This window comes from Ceratotherium simum, chromosome 22 (assembly GCF_057802395.1).
Source record: "Ceratotherium simum simum isolate JZ-2026a chromosome 22, ASM5780239v1, whole genome shotgun sequence".
In the NCBI taxonomy this organism is placed as follows: domain Eukaryota; kingdom Metazoa; phylum Chordata; class Mammalia; order Perissodactyla; family Rhinocerotidae; genus Ceratotherium; species Ceratotherium simum.
In genome coordinates this window covers 15,946,516-15,962,260 of record NC_141921.1, presented here as the reverse complement: position 1 = coordinate 15,962,260, position 15,745 = coordinate 15,946,516, and the positions used below count along the sequence as shown (strand labels likewise).

The 15,745-nt window shown below is 41.5% G+C and overlaps 1 protein-coding gene across 1 annotated transcript; it reads left to right on the top strand.

The window, feature by feature from the left end:
* The first annotated feature begins 1,855 nt into the window (after nt 1–1,855).
* LOC101388053 (olfactory receptor 2G3-like) lies at nt 1,856–2,803 on the top strand. Its single transcript, XM_014779851.1, has one exon. The coding sequence runs from the start codon at nt 1,856–1,858 to the stop codon at nt 2,801–2,803; it is 948 nt and encodes a 315-aa protein (XP_014635337.1).
* The last annotated feature ends 12,942 nt before the right edge of the window (nt 2,804–15,745 follow it).

Sequence of the window (15,745 nt, the reverse complement as noted above, 5' to 3'; positions counted from 1 at the left end):
GTGGACTGGTGGAAAGGGGGATGTGATCACCTCCTCGTTTGCAGCCCTCTTCATCCTGGCTTCAGGGTTTGCCATTTGCACTGCTGACGAATCCTTAGCTCTTGATAATCTCCCCTCTCAGTGTCTAAGACTCTGAGCTTCCCTGGTTATCCTCTTCCCTTCACCAACTTCCTGATCTGGGACAATTTTCTTCACCCAATTATTGATGTGCCCTTAAGCTCCGCACAAAAATATCACACCATCTTGTTTTGTCCATACGGCTTCAAACAACTTTTCCATCTTAAGACCTCCACCACCATCCTGCGGCAATCTGTCCTCACAATCGTATTTTCTGCCCTGTCCTCTGGAACCTCAGATGTTTGAATATGCTATGATAGCTCCTCTCCCCTCCTTTCACTCCTCCTTCCACCCAGCTTCCCATTACCTAAATTGCTACCATTTACTGAGCACTTTCAATAGACCAGGTATGTTTCATGCAATCTCCACTACAGAGGAGGTATTACTGATGAGAGGCTAAGTGACTTGGGAGTAGGTAAAGAGGCTGCAAGACTCACGTGTGTTGGTGCCTGAGTCTATGCTCCAGGTACTCTCCTATGCTCTGGTCTCATGTCTCCGACTCCCAGAAAGAATCTCCTGCCAACATGATCCTGCTCAGCTGACTGCTCAGCTCAGCCCTCTCCTTGGTGCTATCGCACTGATGCAATCACAGGTCTCTAGCCTGCTGTTTCTGGTGTCAAAGAATAGCAGAGCCAAAAGGGTCCTTTGGAGTGATCAAGTCCAACAGCCTCACTTAAAAATGGGGCTGTGAAGTTCATAGACAGATATGGAGTTACCCAAGATCACGCAGCAAATCAAGGGCAGAGTCAGGAGCAGCCCCCCACTCTTCTGATTTTCAGAATCATTCCACTTATACTGAACCCTTTCATTTGTCTAGTGTTTCGTATTTTGCAAAATGTCTTGACGTACATATCTCACATGCTCTTTGCCACTCCGCTGTGCCATAGATGTCTCATCTCTGTCTAACAGACAGGGAGACTGAGGCCAATGTATGTGAAGAGACTTGCCTGAGGTCACACAGCTGGGTAAGTGACAACCAAGGGACATTCAGGAAGAGCTGAATTTAAAATGTGGTCAAGGGGTGGTCACTGTAAGGATTCAACAGAAAATCCCATAGTTATCCAAGCACAGGAAAAAAAGCTCAGATATGCATCAAGGAAATTGGGGGCAGCAGGTCACGAACCAGAGTCACTCTCTCAGTTGCTCAGGGCTATGCGGTCTCTCCTCTCTGCTTCCCAGCATGTCTGCTCTTTTATCATCTCTGCAAGGCCTTCACTTTTCTTCTCTTTAGCTTCAGTTCGCCTGTGACTTTGAGTTACCACCATACCAGCTGTGGGTTGATAGTACCTCAGGCATCCACAGCCCACTGACACAGACTTTCAGCATCATCATTTTAAATTCTCAGCAGAGAACTGTCCTGCAGATTGGGACAAGTGTACACCCTTGGTAGAATTTGGCAGTGGCCAGAGGTTGGCTGGGCCCCCTGCTAGAGACATGGCTCCCCAATGCTTTGCCTTCTACGGGTGAGGGTGGTGTCCAGAGAAGAGCATGTGGGCAGTCAGCCATTCTGTATTCTATTACCGGTAGGTATCCAGACCTTCTGACTTATTTTCCAGTGCCAGAGCTGCCCTAGCTTCCTATCCCTTTTCATCCAACTCAACGAAGTTATGACCAAATCTATGCAAGCTACTGTGCAAGGTGCTGTGTGTGTATGACTCAGCTTCTGTCAACTCTGTCCTTCCTCCCCTGAGGCCAAAGACAGAACAGGGAAGTTCTTGTCTTTATTAGGCAGATCACCATGCAGAGCCTTGGCAAGGAGAACCATAGTTCTGTGTCCAAGTTCCTCCTCCTTGGCTTCTCCAGTGAGTCACAGATCAGAATGGCCCTGTTCACCTTCTTCCTCCTCCTCTACCTCATCACCCTTTTGGGCAATGGACTCATCATCACCCTAATCTACCTGGATTCGCACCTTCACACACCCATGTACTTCTTTCTCAGTATTCTCTCCTTGGTGGACATGCGCTATGTCACCACCACCGTGCCTCTGATGTTGGTTAATATGATGTGTCCAAGGAGGACCATCTCCTGGGGAGCTTGTGTAGCCCAGATGTTCATCTTCTTGGTCCTAGGCATTGCTGAGTGCATCCTCTATGCCATTATGGCCCTTGACAGGTATGTGGCCATTTGTTTCCCCCTTCACTATAAGCTACTCATGAGCCGTCCCATTTGTATCAAGATGGTCATAGTCTGTTGTTTCATTAGCACAGCTGGGGCTCTGATCTACACTGTCTTCACCATGCATCTACCTTATTGTGGCCCCCATAAGATAAACCACTTCTTCTGTGAGGTCCCTGCTGTCCTGAAGTTAGCCTGTGCAGACATATTCCTCAATGGCCAAGTGGACTTCATCTTGGGTTTCATCCTGCTTTTGGTCCCACTCTCACTCATCCTGGCCTCATATGTCCTCATCTTTGCTTCCATCTTAAGAATCCGTTCATCCCAGGGAAGGCTCAAGTCCTTCTCTACATGTGCTTCTCACACCACTGTGGTCACCATGTTCTATGGGCCAGCCATGATCGTGTACATGAGGCCTAGCTCCTGGTATGACCCAGAGAGGGACAAGAAGCTGGCGCTGTTCTACAACATTGTGTCTGCCTTCTTCAACCCCATCATCTATAGCCTCCGGAACAAGGATGTAAAGGAGGCCTTTCTGAAAATATTTGGCAACAAAGGGACAGCTCAATGATCCAGAATGTTTCAGAATGTTGTCCAGAATCATGAGCAGACTTGATAGGGCTCCTGTGGCATCATAAAATTTATCAGTTCAGACCAACCTGAGCCTTTCTGGGGCTGTGAGCAACCTAGAGAGAGTGTGGCCACTCCTAAACCGAAAGTCTCCCCATTGGTTGGAAACTTTTCAGCTGCCACCACCCAATGACTCAGTTAAGTATTGAAAGCAAAGATTTTCTTCGACAATGACTAAGTCCTTATGGTTCAAGGCCATTGCTTCATTGCTTTTCCTGGATTCTCTCCTCACCTCTGGAAGTTTATGTCAGTTCAATATGATCACAGCCAAATGTTTAACATGCACACATGCTTGTCTCCAGTGTAAAGGATTTGGGGGTAAAAATGACACAAGGAGTAGACAGATTATGCAAGAACTCTATTATACATTAACATCTCACATGTACTTACAAGGAATATTTAGCATTGCTTTTTGCACTAGGTGCTATAAAATCTAAGATAGAATTATTTTAGATATATCTGTGTAACAATATGGCTAATAATTGGTCTGTCTGGACTCAGCTTGTGAAACTGACTCTTACCTGGTTTTACATATTAAATCTCACTTTTATTTTGAGAAAATAAATATATATATTTCATAAAAGAAAAATATATGTGTGTATATGTATATCTATAATTATGTATCTCTATATGTATATCTATCTATATAAAGAGAGAAAGAGTAGACAGAGACAGAAAGAGACACAGAGAAAGAGATTATAGAAAATAATATAACAAAGACCTCATTTTTCCACATCCAAAACAAACACTTGTTAATATTTTGCCGTATTTAGTCTGTCTTTTTTTCCTTTGTTTAAAAAGGACTAAATAATTTCAGATAAAGTTGAAGTGCCCTTTGAATATTCCCAACTCCTCTGAATCAACCACTATCATTCAACTGAAGTCTATTCAGTGTTTGTAAACTTTTCCTTACATACAATCATATCCATAAGCAATGTAGAGAATTTTCTTGTATGAGTTTAAAAATTTATAATGGTAGCATGATAGTATCATCCTGAAATAGTATCACCCTGAAAAAATTTTAACTCGACATCATGTTTCTAATATCTACCCGTTTGGTAATTATAGGCCTAACTCATTCTTTTTAACAAGTATTTGAAAATACACCACATTCATTTATCTAATTCTTCCTCCCTTCCTTCTTTCCTTCCTTCCTTCCTTTTTTTTTTTTTTTTTTTTTGCAGAGGAAGATTGGTCCTGGGCTAACATCCATGCCCATCTTCCTCTACTTTATATGTGGCACGCCTGCCACAGCGTGGCTTGATAAGCAGTACACAAGTCTACGCCTGGGATCCGAACCTGCGAAACCTGGGCTGCCGAAACAGAGTGCATGAACTTAACTACTACACTGCCGGGCTGGCCCTTCTAATTCTTTATTATTGAACATTTGTTTATTTCCAAATTTTCCACTATTTTCACAATTTTGTAACAAATGTCTTTGGACATTTTTCCATATGGAAGCATTTTTTCTAGGATTTGTGTTTAGCAGTGGACTTAGCAGATTTTAGAATCAAGGAAATTTCAAATTTACTAGATACTCATAAATTATTCTTCCAAGTGGCTGCACCAGTCTACACCTTTCATTGTCATCAACTCTTGATGCTGCTTATCTATCTCAAACATTCTAAAGTTCCTGTCTATCTCACAGATGCACAGTGGTAACATTGTTTTTTGTTCAATTTGTAATTCCCTGGTTGCTAGTGAATTTGACATCTTTCCATTAAATTGTCGGTAGTATTGTGGAAGGAAGCAAGCTAGGAATCAGTCTTCTCTGTTCTAATCCCAGCTCTACCCCTTTCTAATTCGGTGATGATGGGCAAGTTACCTACCTTCTCCGAGTCTGTCTCCGTATTTTTTAATGGGAAGAACATAGTCTAGACCTCAGAAGGTTGTGAGGAGGATTAAATGAGATAATACATGTAAAGCATTTATCAGCGAAAAACAAATAGTAAGTGTTCAATGAATAGGAGATGTTGTTTGCTTTTTCTTTTCTTGATTTGTAGCTTATTATATATTTTGGATATTAATTCTTTGTCTATTACATACATTGAAAATATCTTCTCTCAGTTTATTACTTATTTTCTTTATTGCAACAGTAATGCATGTTTATTCTTAAAATTTTATAAATCAGAGGCAAACAAAAAGAAGAAAATGAAAATCATCCATTGCCTTAGACCTGGAGATAATTACTGTTAACATTTCGGTGTCTATATTTCAGAGTTTAAAAAAATTTTAATTGGTTTTATTAATATTTTTCAAGAAATAAAATTCTTAAACAACTTATTATTTGTTTTCATGATTTTAAAAATGAATTATACAGTACGTATGCTTCTGTAACTTGATTTATCACTCAACAATAGGTTTTGATATTTATTTATGTTGATTTGTTTTCACTGCTGAAGTATATTCTTTTCACTTTCTTTTGACGAACAGCACAGAATAGAATAGAACAGAATAGAATAATGACTTTTAATGAATAGAGTTCTTAATGAACTTATGAGTCTTTTCCTTTATGGTTTTTCTTAAATGAACATATATCAAAGATTTCACTGAGCTCATTAATTCATGAAGGAACCAGTAAGGTGTTAGGACTGGTTCAAAGGAGAGTTTGACTTAACGGAAATTTATATTCTCTACGGAGAAATTTCATTTCCATTGTTTGAATAGGAATCATTTGCATTACTATGCATAGAAATCATTTGCATTGCTATCGGTGTTCTATAACGGTCTATATATCTATATCTATATCGGTGTGGTTGTTAACAACCACATTTACAGAGTCGTAAAATACCCTAGTCCATAGAAAGTCAATTAAAGGAGTCCACCTCTATAAAGTCAGATGATCCTCAGAGGATCTGCTATACAACACCCACTACTGCACCCAGAGGGCACCAAGAAAGACCTTTTGCTTTCTGCAAGGCATAGATGATTTTTCCTGACAGTGTCCACCCTCGTCATCTAAAATAATCTTCAAAGATTAATCTTTTTTTGTTGAGGTCACATGGGCTTATTGTGTAAATTTCAGGTGTACATATTTCAGCTTCTGTATAGAATGCATCTTGTTTTCACCACCAAATGTCCTAGTTTCCATCCATCACCATACACATGTGCCCCTTTTCCCCTTTCGCCTTCCCTCCACTCCCTTCCCCTCTGGTAACCACCAATCTGTTCTCCTTATCTATGTGTGTTTGTTTGTTTGTTTATCTTCCACATATGAGTGAAATAATATGATGTTTGTCTTTCTCTGTCTGACTCATTTCACTTAGCATAATACCCTCAAGGTCCATCCACGTTGTCGCAAATGGCACGATTTCATCTTTTTTTATGGCTGAGTAGTGTAAGATTATTTTTGATCACAAAAAAACTGGTCTCATTATGTCTGGCCTCATTGCTCATGTAGATGCAGCAGGAATGTGAACCATATATGCCTCCTCTAGTTTACTTTGCAAATCTGATACCGAACCTCTTAATCTCAAGTTTCTATGCCCAATGCGTAATAAGGCATTCACTGAGACACTGGTGCTTGGAGATTGAGAAACGTTTATTCAAATTGGCCAAAATGAGAAGGCGGGAGGATAAGTTCTCTCAAATCCACTTTAATAAAAGAAGAAAGCAGGGGGTCTTTATAGAGCTAAGGGGCTTGGGAGGAGGAGTTTTGGAGAAACAAAGGGGAGTCCTGTTTCTTTCACTCCAGATAAGCCCTTGGGCTACCAGACTTCTGGGCTTCAGTGGCAGCTGGGGGCTGGTTATCTGGTGGTTGTAACTTCCTTAAAGGCATTCTTTTTCTTCTGCAAAACAAGCTCATAAATTCTTGTGACTCTTGAGTCATCCCTCAGGTTAAACAAGAAAACAGCAAATTAACAAGATTAATTTATCTTCATCTGTATTTGTGCTGGGAACAAGGTCAAAGGGTAATCATATTCTTTGAATATACAGTAATCTTCAGGTGCCCGGCTTCAAATCTAGAGACATGCAGTATTGAACCACTTCTAAGGCCACAGAGTTAACTTCTTCCTGGAAGTTTTCATAAAGAATCTCAAATTGGACTTTCAAAATCCTCTATTATTTCTTATACTGAGGCTGGCAAACCCGCCCGAGAAATTCTCTCCTTCACATTTTACCTGCAGTATTGAATTTGGGTGAATTCCTCTCCTATCAAGGCCCCCAAATTTGCTAAGGTTCCTGCTGGCCCAGGGGTGATATTCCTTGCCATCTGTAAGGTTGGGATCTCATAAGCCAGACACCAGGTCAGCTTTCTTGGGAAGGCTTTGCAGAGGTTGACTTCACTAGTAAAGTCAACCCTTGCTACTTAATAGTAACTTGTCCCGCCTGATTAATAAATAATAACTCCTAAATATGACTTTGGTTATGCAATCAATTTGACCAAGTCTATTCTAGTTAAAAAGAAAATAGGTTCTTATTGAATGTATGCTAATAACTATGTTGCTATGTAAAGTAAGGAGACTAATTTGAGTTTCTGATTTCTGGTGGGATAATAAGAATCAGATGTCAGTTCAAAATGTTTCATTTCAGTTTACAAAAACAGGGTCTACTAAATTGAGTGTTGGAGATAGCTCGAGAGGAAAGAGAAAGGGTTTTCTCATATATCCAAAAAACCAGAACCTTAAAAATAATAGCAGCAATGATCCAAACAAAAAAGCTCATCAGTTCACTCAACTCTACATAATTAACCCGTGCTCTGCTGGTTGCAGTCAATATCATGGAGGCCCCTCTCTCACGTGACTGTCGGCAGGAGCCAGTTCCTTACGGGCTGTTGCACGGATGATCTCAGATCCTTATTGTCTCTTGCCTAGCGGTCACTCTCAGTTCCTTGCCACATGGGCTTCTGCACAGGGCAGCTCACAACAAGGCAACGTACTTCATCCGAGCTGGTAATTGAGAAGAGCCAGAGAGAGAGTTCAAGCAAAATGGAAGTCTGCAGTCTTTTATAACCAAATCTCAGAAGTGATATCTAACCACGTTTGCCCCATTCTGTTCATCAAAAGGAAAATGCCAGGTCCAGCTCGCACCTGAAGGGGAGGAATATACAGAAACGTGTGACTACCGGGAGCAGGATCCTTGGGGGCCCTCTTAGAAAGCTGCCTGCCCGGGAGGCACATGAGTGGAGATCAGGCAGGAGATGGCGAGTGGGTAATCATGAGCATATTTGGAAGGGGGTGAAGTGATAATATCTGATGAGATTTCCCAAAGGAAGCACACGCTCATTGACCTCTACATTCTTGATCTCATTCTCACAATAACCCTGTCTGGTAGGTTAAATTACCTTTATTTTATAAATGAAGCAGGCACAGAGAGCTAAACTGACTTGTTCCCCACCAAGCAAGTGGCAAAACAAGACTCAAACTTGTGTGTCCAGCCTCAAAGCCTGTGTTCGCTCCTCTGTTCTACATGCCTCACTGACAACCCGTCGTTGCCGTCCTTGGACCCCATTCTTCTACCTCTTCCAAGTTTGACATTTTCCAGAATGGCTGGCAAGCTTTGTGGCTTGGTTTTCAGTTTCCTCACCTGTAACATAGGGATAGCAACTCCTGCTCAAGGTCGTGAATGCTGAATGAGAAAACGTATGTCAAGGGCACCCCCTGCATATTCAGTTGCTGCTGGTTCCGTCTTGTCTTATCATCCCATATGAACAGAAACTATTTCTCCTAAGTTTTCCAGGGCAGCACTGATTTGGGTAATCTTATTCTTATTGATACAGATATTTTGTTACGTGCACACTAGAATGAATTTAATTTGTCACTTTTGTATATATTTTTATTGTTCACACTGCCTTCTTTCATAAGGGAGTTGAGGCAGCTGTTTTCCATATAAATAAATTTGCTGATCAGAAAAAAAAATCCTTTGTCAAGTAATTTACCTTGGGTTTTGGCTAGGAAATTATGTTCACCACCTTTATGGGATTTGGAAGGGAGCCGCCCTTGCAGAGCAAGTTGCAAGGCTGAGAACAGAGATCTGGGAATGGGCTATGGACCTGAGCCATTAGCGGTGCCCACAGGAGGGCCACTGCACAGTTCCAGGAGTCTTCAGGAACTGGACATCTAGCTGGGAGACCTCAACTTAGCTAAATCTAAAATTCCAAACCTGTTCCTTTGAATCCCATTCTCCCCCCACCTCACTACCAGGATGCCTTGCCCCATGCATAACTTCTCTCAAGCTCTGTTCACACTGGACAGAGTGACAGAGCTTTCCATCCTCCAAATGCAAAATTTGTTCATTTAATCACTTAATACTTATTGATGCCTCCTCTGTGTCAAGGCCTGTGCTAGATACCAGAAACACAGACGAAAACAACACTATCGCTGCCCTCACGTGGCCTGAAGGGGGGAATTCATGACCATCTTCTTTCCTTCTTCTGTATCTTTGCACACTCTGCTCTCTGTACCTGGATAGTCCTTCTCTGCCTTTTCAACCTATCAAACTCCTATTCATCTTTTGAGGCCCAACTCAAATATCGTCTCTTCTGTGAACTCTTTCCCACATCCTTCAGAGAAAAGAGTCGTTGGGACCCTCATGTGTGTTACTAGATAATTGTGTGTGTACCCTTCCCCATGCACTAAGGACACTGGCATCCACCTCCATCCCCCCAACCAGTCCACAGGCTGGCACGGGCAGGGTCAGAACCAAGTCTTGTTCATCATTTTGTCTCCAGTGACCAATAACGTTTGATACACTATCAGCACCTTTGAGCGTTTGTAGAATCAATCAGTCGATCAATGAAACCATGGCACAGAATGAGCAATGGAGGGTTCTCATGAAGGAAGAGCAGACAGGTAGGCACGGGAGTGTCAGGGAGGAGCTGTGCAGGGCATGGGAGCAGATGTTTTCCAGGCAGTGGGTTGTGGCAAGGCATCCTAGCCTGAGGCAACAGCATGAGGCGCAGCTTGTCTGGGGATCTACAGGTGGTTCAGCTGCCCAGAGTGCAAGGTGTGAGTCAAAGAACTTCAGGAGGGGAGGCTGGAGTCAGCTCAGGAAGGGCTTTGGCTGCTGGACAGAGGAGCTGAGTGAATTCCACAGCTGGTAACCACTGAAGGTTCTTGAGCAGGGGAGGAACAAAGACAGAGTTGCAGGTTAGAAAGATGACTCTAGCAGCCCTGTAAAAGCTTATTGCCTACAGAGCCTATGTGGTGTTTTGATTCATAAGGAACACGTATTTGGTCTTCTTCTGGTTCCCGGCAGAGAGCTCCTAAACCCTTGGAACTTCCTAAGTGAGGAGAGCCGTAAAGGTGTCTTTTGTTATGTCAGTGAGGTGAGTTTGGGAAGCCCTTAGTTAACCTAAGGATGGAGGCTGGTTGCCAGTGGAGACAACCCTGTGATTAGAGGATTGGAACTTTCAGTCCCATCCTCAACCTCTTGGGAGGGGAGAGGGCTGGAGATTGAGTTCAGTCATCAATGGCCAATGATTTAATCAATCGCGTCTATGTAAATGAAGCCTCCATCAAAACTGAAAAGGATGGGTTCAGAGAGCTTCCGGGTGGTGGACAGGTGCAGATGAGGGGAGAGTGGTGCCTGGAGAGGGCATGGAAGCTCCGGCCCTTCCCCACAGACCTTGCCCTATGTATCTCTTCCATCTGGCTGTTCCAGAGTTATATCCTTTTATAATAAACTGGTAATCTAGTAAGTAAAATGTTTCTCAGTTCTGTGAGCCGCTCTAGTAAATTAATCAAAGTCGAGGAGGATGCCATTGGAACCTCCAATCTATAGCTGGTGGGTCAGAAGCCAGGGTGACTGAACTTGTGATTGGCATCTGAGGGGGAGGGGAGGGAAAGTCTAGTAGGACTAAACCCTTAACCTGTGGGATCTGACACTATCTCCAAGTAGATGGTGTCAGAATCGAGGGGAATTGTAGGACACCCAGCTGGTGTCAGAGAATTGCTCGGTGGTAGGGGGAAAAAAAAACCCATATTAGAATTCGATGTCAGAATCATTAGCCTGGTTGTTGAATTCAGGCCCTGCTACCTGAGAAGGGAGGTGGATCACAGACCTCGAGCTCGGGGTAAGCAGCCAGGGAGAGGGTGTTCTAGGCCGAGCCAAGGAAATGCTGGAAAAGAAACAGCCCTCCAGAGGTATGAGAAGGCCCCTGGAGTGGGAGCTTCCCTGTGGGGCAGGCAAATGCCTCCAGCCCTGAGGGTCTTAGAGGGAGCCAAGGTCAGAGTTAGTTGGACGTGGAGACTACCAAATCCTGAGCTCCCCTCGAGTGGTGGAAGAGGTCTCTGTGGCTGGTCAGTGCTGCAGTGGACTCTGTGCCGGGGTCAGGATTAAGAGAGCAGGAAACGGGAGAGAGACTGTCGTGGAGGAGGAAGTTCCCAGCCCTCAAGTGGCCACAGTGTGGTCAGTAAGAAGGGAAAAGAAGGGACTTCATCTGGGGAGTGTAGGGCCCAGTGAGGCTCCAGGGCTTCTGGCTCTGGCTTCCCATGACCCTACCACACCCAGGAACCAGGCTAGACTGAGCCCGGGTGGCCCAGCCTAAGGAGTCCTCCTGCCCCAGAGGCCAGGCTCTTGGGCTCAGCTCTCGTCAGCCTCTCCCCTGTGTGGCTCCCGACATCACCCATGCCCTGGTCTGGCTCCTGCAGGCACACGTTGGGCCAAGTGCCAAATGAGCCGTCTGTGAGCAAGTGGCCTTTTCGTGCTTAGGGTTTTCTTCTGCCCTCCAGGCAGGCTGAACTCCTCCCCACCCTTTGGCCAGAGACATCAAAAGAGGGGGCTCCAAGGTCTTCTTGCTGCCTCCCTCTGTCTCAGAACTGCAGGGTGCAAGTTCTTTCTGTTACCTGTCTTAAGTCCTCAGGGCTACAGTTCTGGCCCTTTCTCTCCAGGAGAAGAGAAAAGCTTCTCACCAAGTGATCTGAAGTGCCAGAACACTCTCTCCAAGGGCTGAGACCTGAGAGCCCCTGGCAGTTTAAGACCTCCATGGGCACTGCCAACATGTTTCTATATTTTATAGGCCCAATCATGCATTTTATATATGTAAATACATATATATATATATCTCCCTTCTCAAGCAGCAGGGCCTGAATAAGTATATTTTTATTCAATTTCTTTTTAAATCAGTAAAAAGAAGAAAAAATACTCATTTATGCTGTCTTTTATAATTACTTATACCCTTAGTGGTGCTCGTTTTTGGTGTGGATGTGAATTACTGTCTGGGGTTACTTGCTTTTAGCTTGAAGAACTTTTTTCAGTATTTCTTACAAGGTGAGTCTGCTAGCTACATATTCTGTCAGTTTTGTTTACCTGGGAATGTCTGCATTTCACCTTCATTTTTGAAAGATATTTTTGTTGGATATAAGATTCTTACTTGACAGATTTTTTCTTTGAGCACTTCGAATATGTTATTCCACTGCTTTCTGTTCTCTATTGTTTCTGCTGAGGAGTCAGCTGTTGATCTTATTGAGAGTCCCTTGTAAGACACTGGTGGTTTTTCTTTTGCTCTTCCCAAGATTTTCTGCTTGTCCTTGATATTTTTACTCAGATGCGTCTGTTTTTGGATCACTTTGTGTTTATTCTACTTGGAGTTTGTTTCACTTCTTAGATGTGTAGATTAGTGTTTTTCATTAAGTTTGGGAAGTTTTAAGCCATTATTTCTTCACATAATTTTTCTGCTTTTTTCTCTCTCTCCTCTTCTTCTGGCACTCCTATTATATGTTTGTTGGTGCACTTAATGACGTTCCATTTTCTCTGAGGCTCTCCTTTGCATTAAATAATCTCTCTCTATCTATCTTCATGTTTGCTAACTCTTTCTTCTGCTTGATCAAATCTGCTGTTGAAACCCTCCAGTGAGTTTTCCATTTTACTGATTATATTTTTCACCTCCAGAGTTTCCACTTGGTTATTCTATCATAATTTCTACCTCTGTAACAAGGTATTGATATTCTCTACAAATATATTTGTAATGGCCACATTGAAGTCATTTTCTATTCAATCTGACACCTGGTCACTCTCACAGGCAGGTTCTGTTGCTTGTTTATTTTTTCATTGTGTGGGTCATACTTTCCTGTTTCTCTACATGTCTCATAATTATCTGTTGAAACTGGACACTTAGACAATATTGCAACTCTGGGTACTGGTCTCCCCACTCTTGGGCTTCTTATTGTCATTTGCTTGTTTGCTCAGTGGCCAGCTAGATTATTTTAGTGATTATTGAAGTCTATCTGCCCCACCCCACCCCCCAGCAGTTTTTTTTTCTTTTCAATTATTTTATTGAGGTCATAGTGGTTTATAACATTGTGTAAATTTCAGGTGTACATTATTATATTTCAGCTTCTGTATAGACTGCATCGTGTTCACCACCAAAAGTCTAGTTTCCATCTGTCGCCATACACATGTCCCCTTTACCCCTTTCACCCTCCCCCCATCCCTTCCTCTCTGTTAACACCAGTCTGTCCTCTGTATCTATGTGTTTGTTTGTTCATCTTCCACATATGAGTGATATCATAGAGACAAAAGAAATTTCTCTTTCTGACATATTTCACTTAGGATAATACCCTCAATGTCCATCCATGTTGTTGCAAATGATAAGATTTCATCTTTTTAAATGTCTGAGTAGCATTCCATTGCATATATATGCTATGGCTTTTTTATCCATTAATTTGTTAATGGGAACTTAGGTTGTTTCCAAGTCTTGGCTATTGTGAATAATGCTGCAATGAATTTGAGGGTGCATATATATTTTTGAATTTGTGTTTTCATGTTCTTTGGATAAATACACAGAAGTGGAATAGCTGAATCATATGGTATTTCTATTTTTAATCTTTTGAGGAATCTCCATAATGTTTTCCAAGGTGGTTGCACCAACTTACACTCCCACTAGCAGTGTACAAGTGTTCCCTTTTTCCCCTTCCTCTCCAATGCTTGTTATTTCTTGTCTTTTTAATAATAACCATTCTGATGAGTGTTAAATGATATCTCATTGTGGTTTAGATTTGCATTTCTCTAATAATTAGTGATGTGGAACATCTTTTCATGTGCCTGTTGGCCATCTGTATTACTTCTTTGGAAAAGTATCTGTTCACATTCTCTGCCCATTTTTTGATTGAGTTGTTCATTTTGTTGTTGTTGAGTTGTATGAGTTCTTGGTATATTTTGGAAATTAACTCCTTGTTGGATACATGATTTGTAAATAGTTTCTCCCAGTTGGTAGGTTCTCTTTTCATTTAGTTGATGGTTTCCTTTGCTGTGCAAAAGGTGTGTAGTTTGATATAGTCCCACTTGTTTATTTTTTCTTTTGTTTCCCTTGCCTGAGGAGACATGATATTCAAAAAGATACTGCTAAGACCGATGTCAAAGAGTGTACCACTTATATTTTCTTCTAAGAGTTTTATGGTCAGTTCTTACATTCAAGTCTTTAATCTGTTTGGAGTTAATTTTTGTGTATGGTGTAAGAAAATGGTCTACTTTCATTCTTTTGCATAGGGCTGTCCAGTTTTCCCAACACCATTTATTGAAGAGACTTTCCTTTCTCCATGGGATGTTCTTGGCTCCCCCGTCAAAAATTAGCTGTCCATAGATGTGTGGGTTTATTTCTGGGCTCTTGATTCCATTCCATTGATCTGTGTGTCTGTTTTTGTGTGAGTACCATGCTGTTTTGATTACTGTAGCTTTGTAGTATATTTTTAAGTCAGCGATTATGATACCCCCAGCTTTGTTCTTTTTTCTCAGAATTGTTTTGGCTATTTGGGGTCTTTTGTTGTTCCATACAAATTTTGGGATTCTTTGTTCTATTTCCATGAAGAATGTCCTTGGAACTCTGATTGGGATTGCATTGAATCTGTATATTGCTTTAGGTAATATGCACATTTTAACTATGTTAATTCTTCCAATCCATGAGCATGAAATATCTTTCCATTTCTTTATGTCTTCTTAGATATCTTTCAGTAATGTCTTATAGTTTTCAGTGTATAGATCTTTCACCTCCTTGGCTAAATTTATTCCTAGGTATTTTATTTTATTTTAGTTTTTTGCAATTGTAAATGGGATTGTAGTCTTGATTTCTCTTTCTGCCCATTCGTTGTTAGTGTATAGAAATTCAACTGATTTTTGTAAGTTGATTTTGTACCCTACAACTTTACTGTATTCATTGATTATTTCTAATAGTTTTTTGGTGGATTCTTTAGGGTTTTCTATATATAGAATCATATCATCTGCAAATAGTGACAGTTTTACTTCTTTTTTTCGATTTGGATCTCTTTTATTTCTTTTTCTTCTGTAGTTTCTCTGGCTAAAACTTCCAGTACTATGTGGAATAAGAGTGGTAAGAGTAGGCCTCCTTGTCTTGTTCCTGTTTTCAGAGGAATAGCTTTCAGTTTTTCACCATCAAGTATGATGTTACCTGTGAGTTTGTCGTATATGGCCTTTCTTATGTTGAGGTACTTTCCTTCTTACCCATTTTATTCAGAGTTTATCATAAATGGATGCTGGATCTTGTCAAATGCTTTCTCTGCATCTACTGAGATGATCATATGGTTTTTATTTCTCGTTGTGTTAATATGGTGCATCACGTTGATTGATTTGCGGATGTTGAACCATCCCTGCATCCCTGGTATAAATCCCATTTGATCATGGTATATGATCCTTTTAATGTATTGTTGTGTTCAATTTGCTAATATTTTATTGAGGACTTTTGCATCTATCTTCATCAGCGATATTGGCCTGTAATTTTCCTTTTTTGCATTGTTCTTGTCTGGTTTTGGTAACGGGGTAATGTTGACCTCATAAAATGAGTTAGGAAGTGTCCTGTACTCTTTAACTTTTTGAATGAGTTTGATAAGGATAGGTATTAAATCCTCTTTGAATATTTGGTAGAATTCACAAGAGAAGCCATCTGGTTCTGGACTTTTGTATTTTGGGAGGTTTTTGGTTACTATTTCTA

Coding starts and splice junctions, on each gene's coding strand:
- LOC101388053 (XM_014779851.1), top strand. CDS start 1,856: ATGCAGAGCCTTGGCAAGGAGAACCATAGTTCTGTGTCCAAGTTCCTC.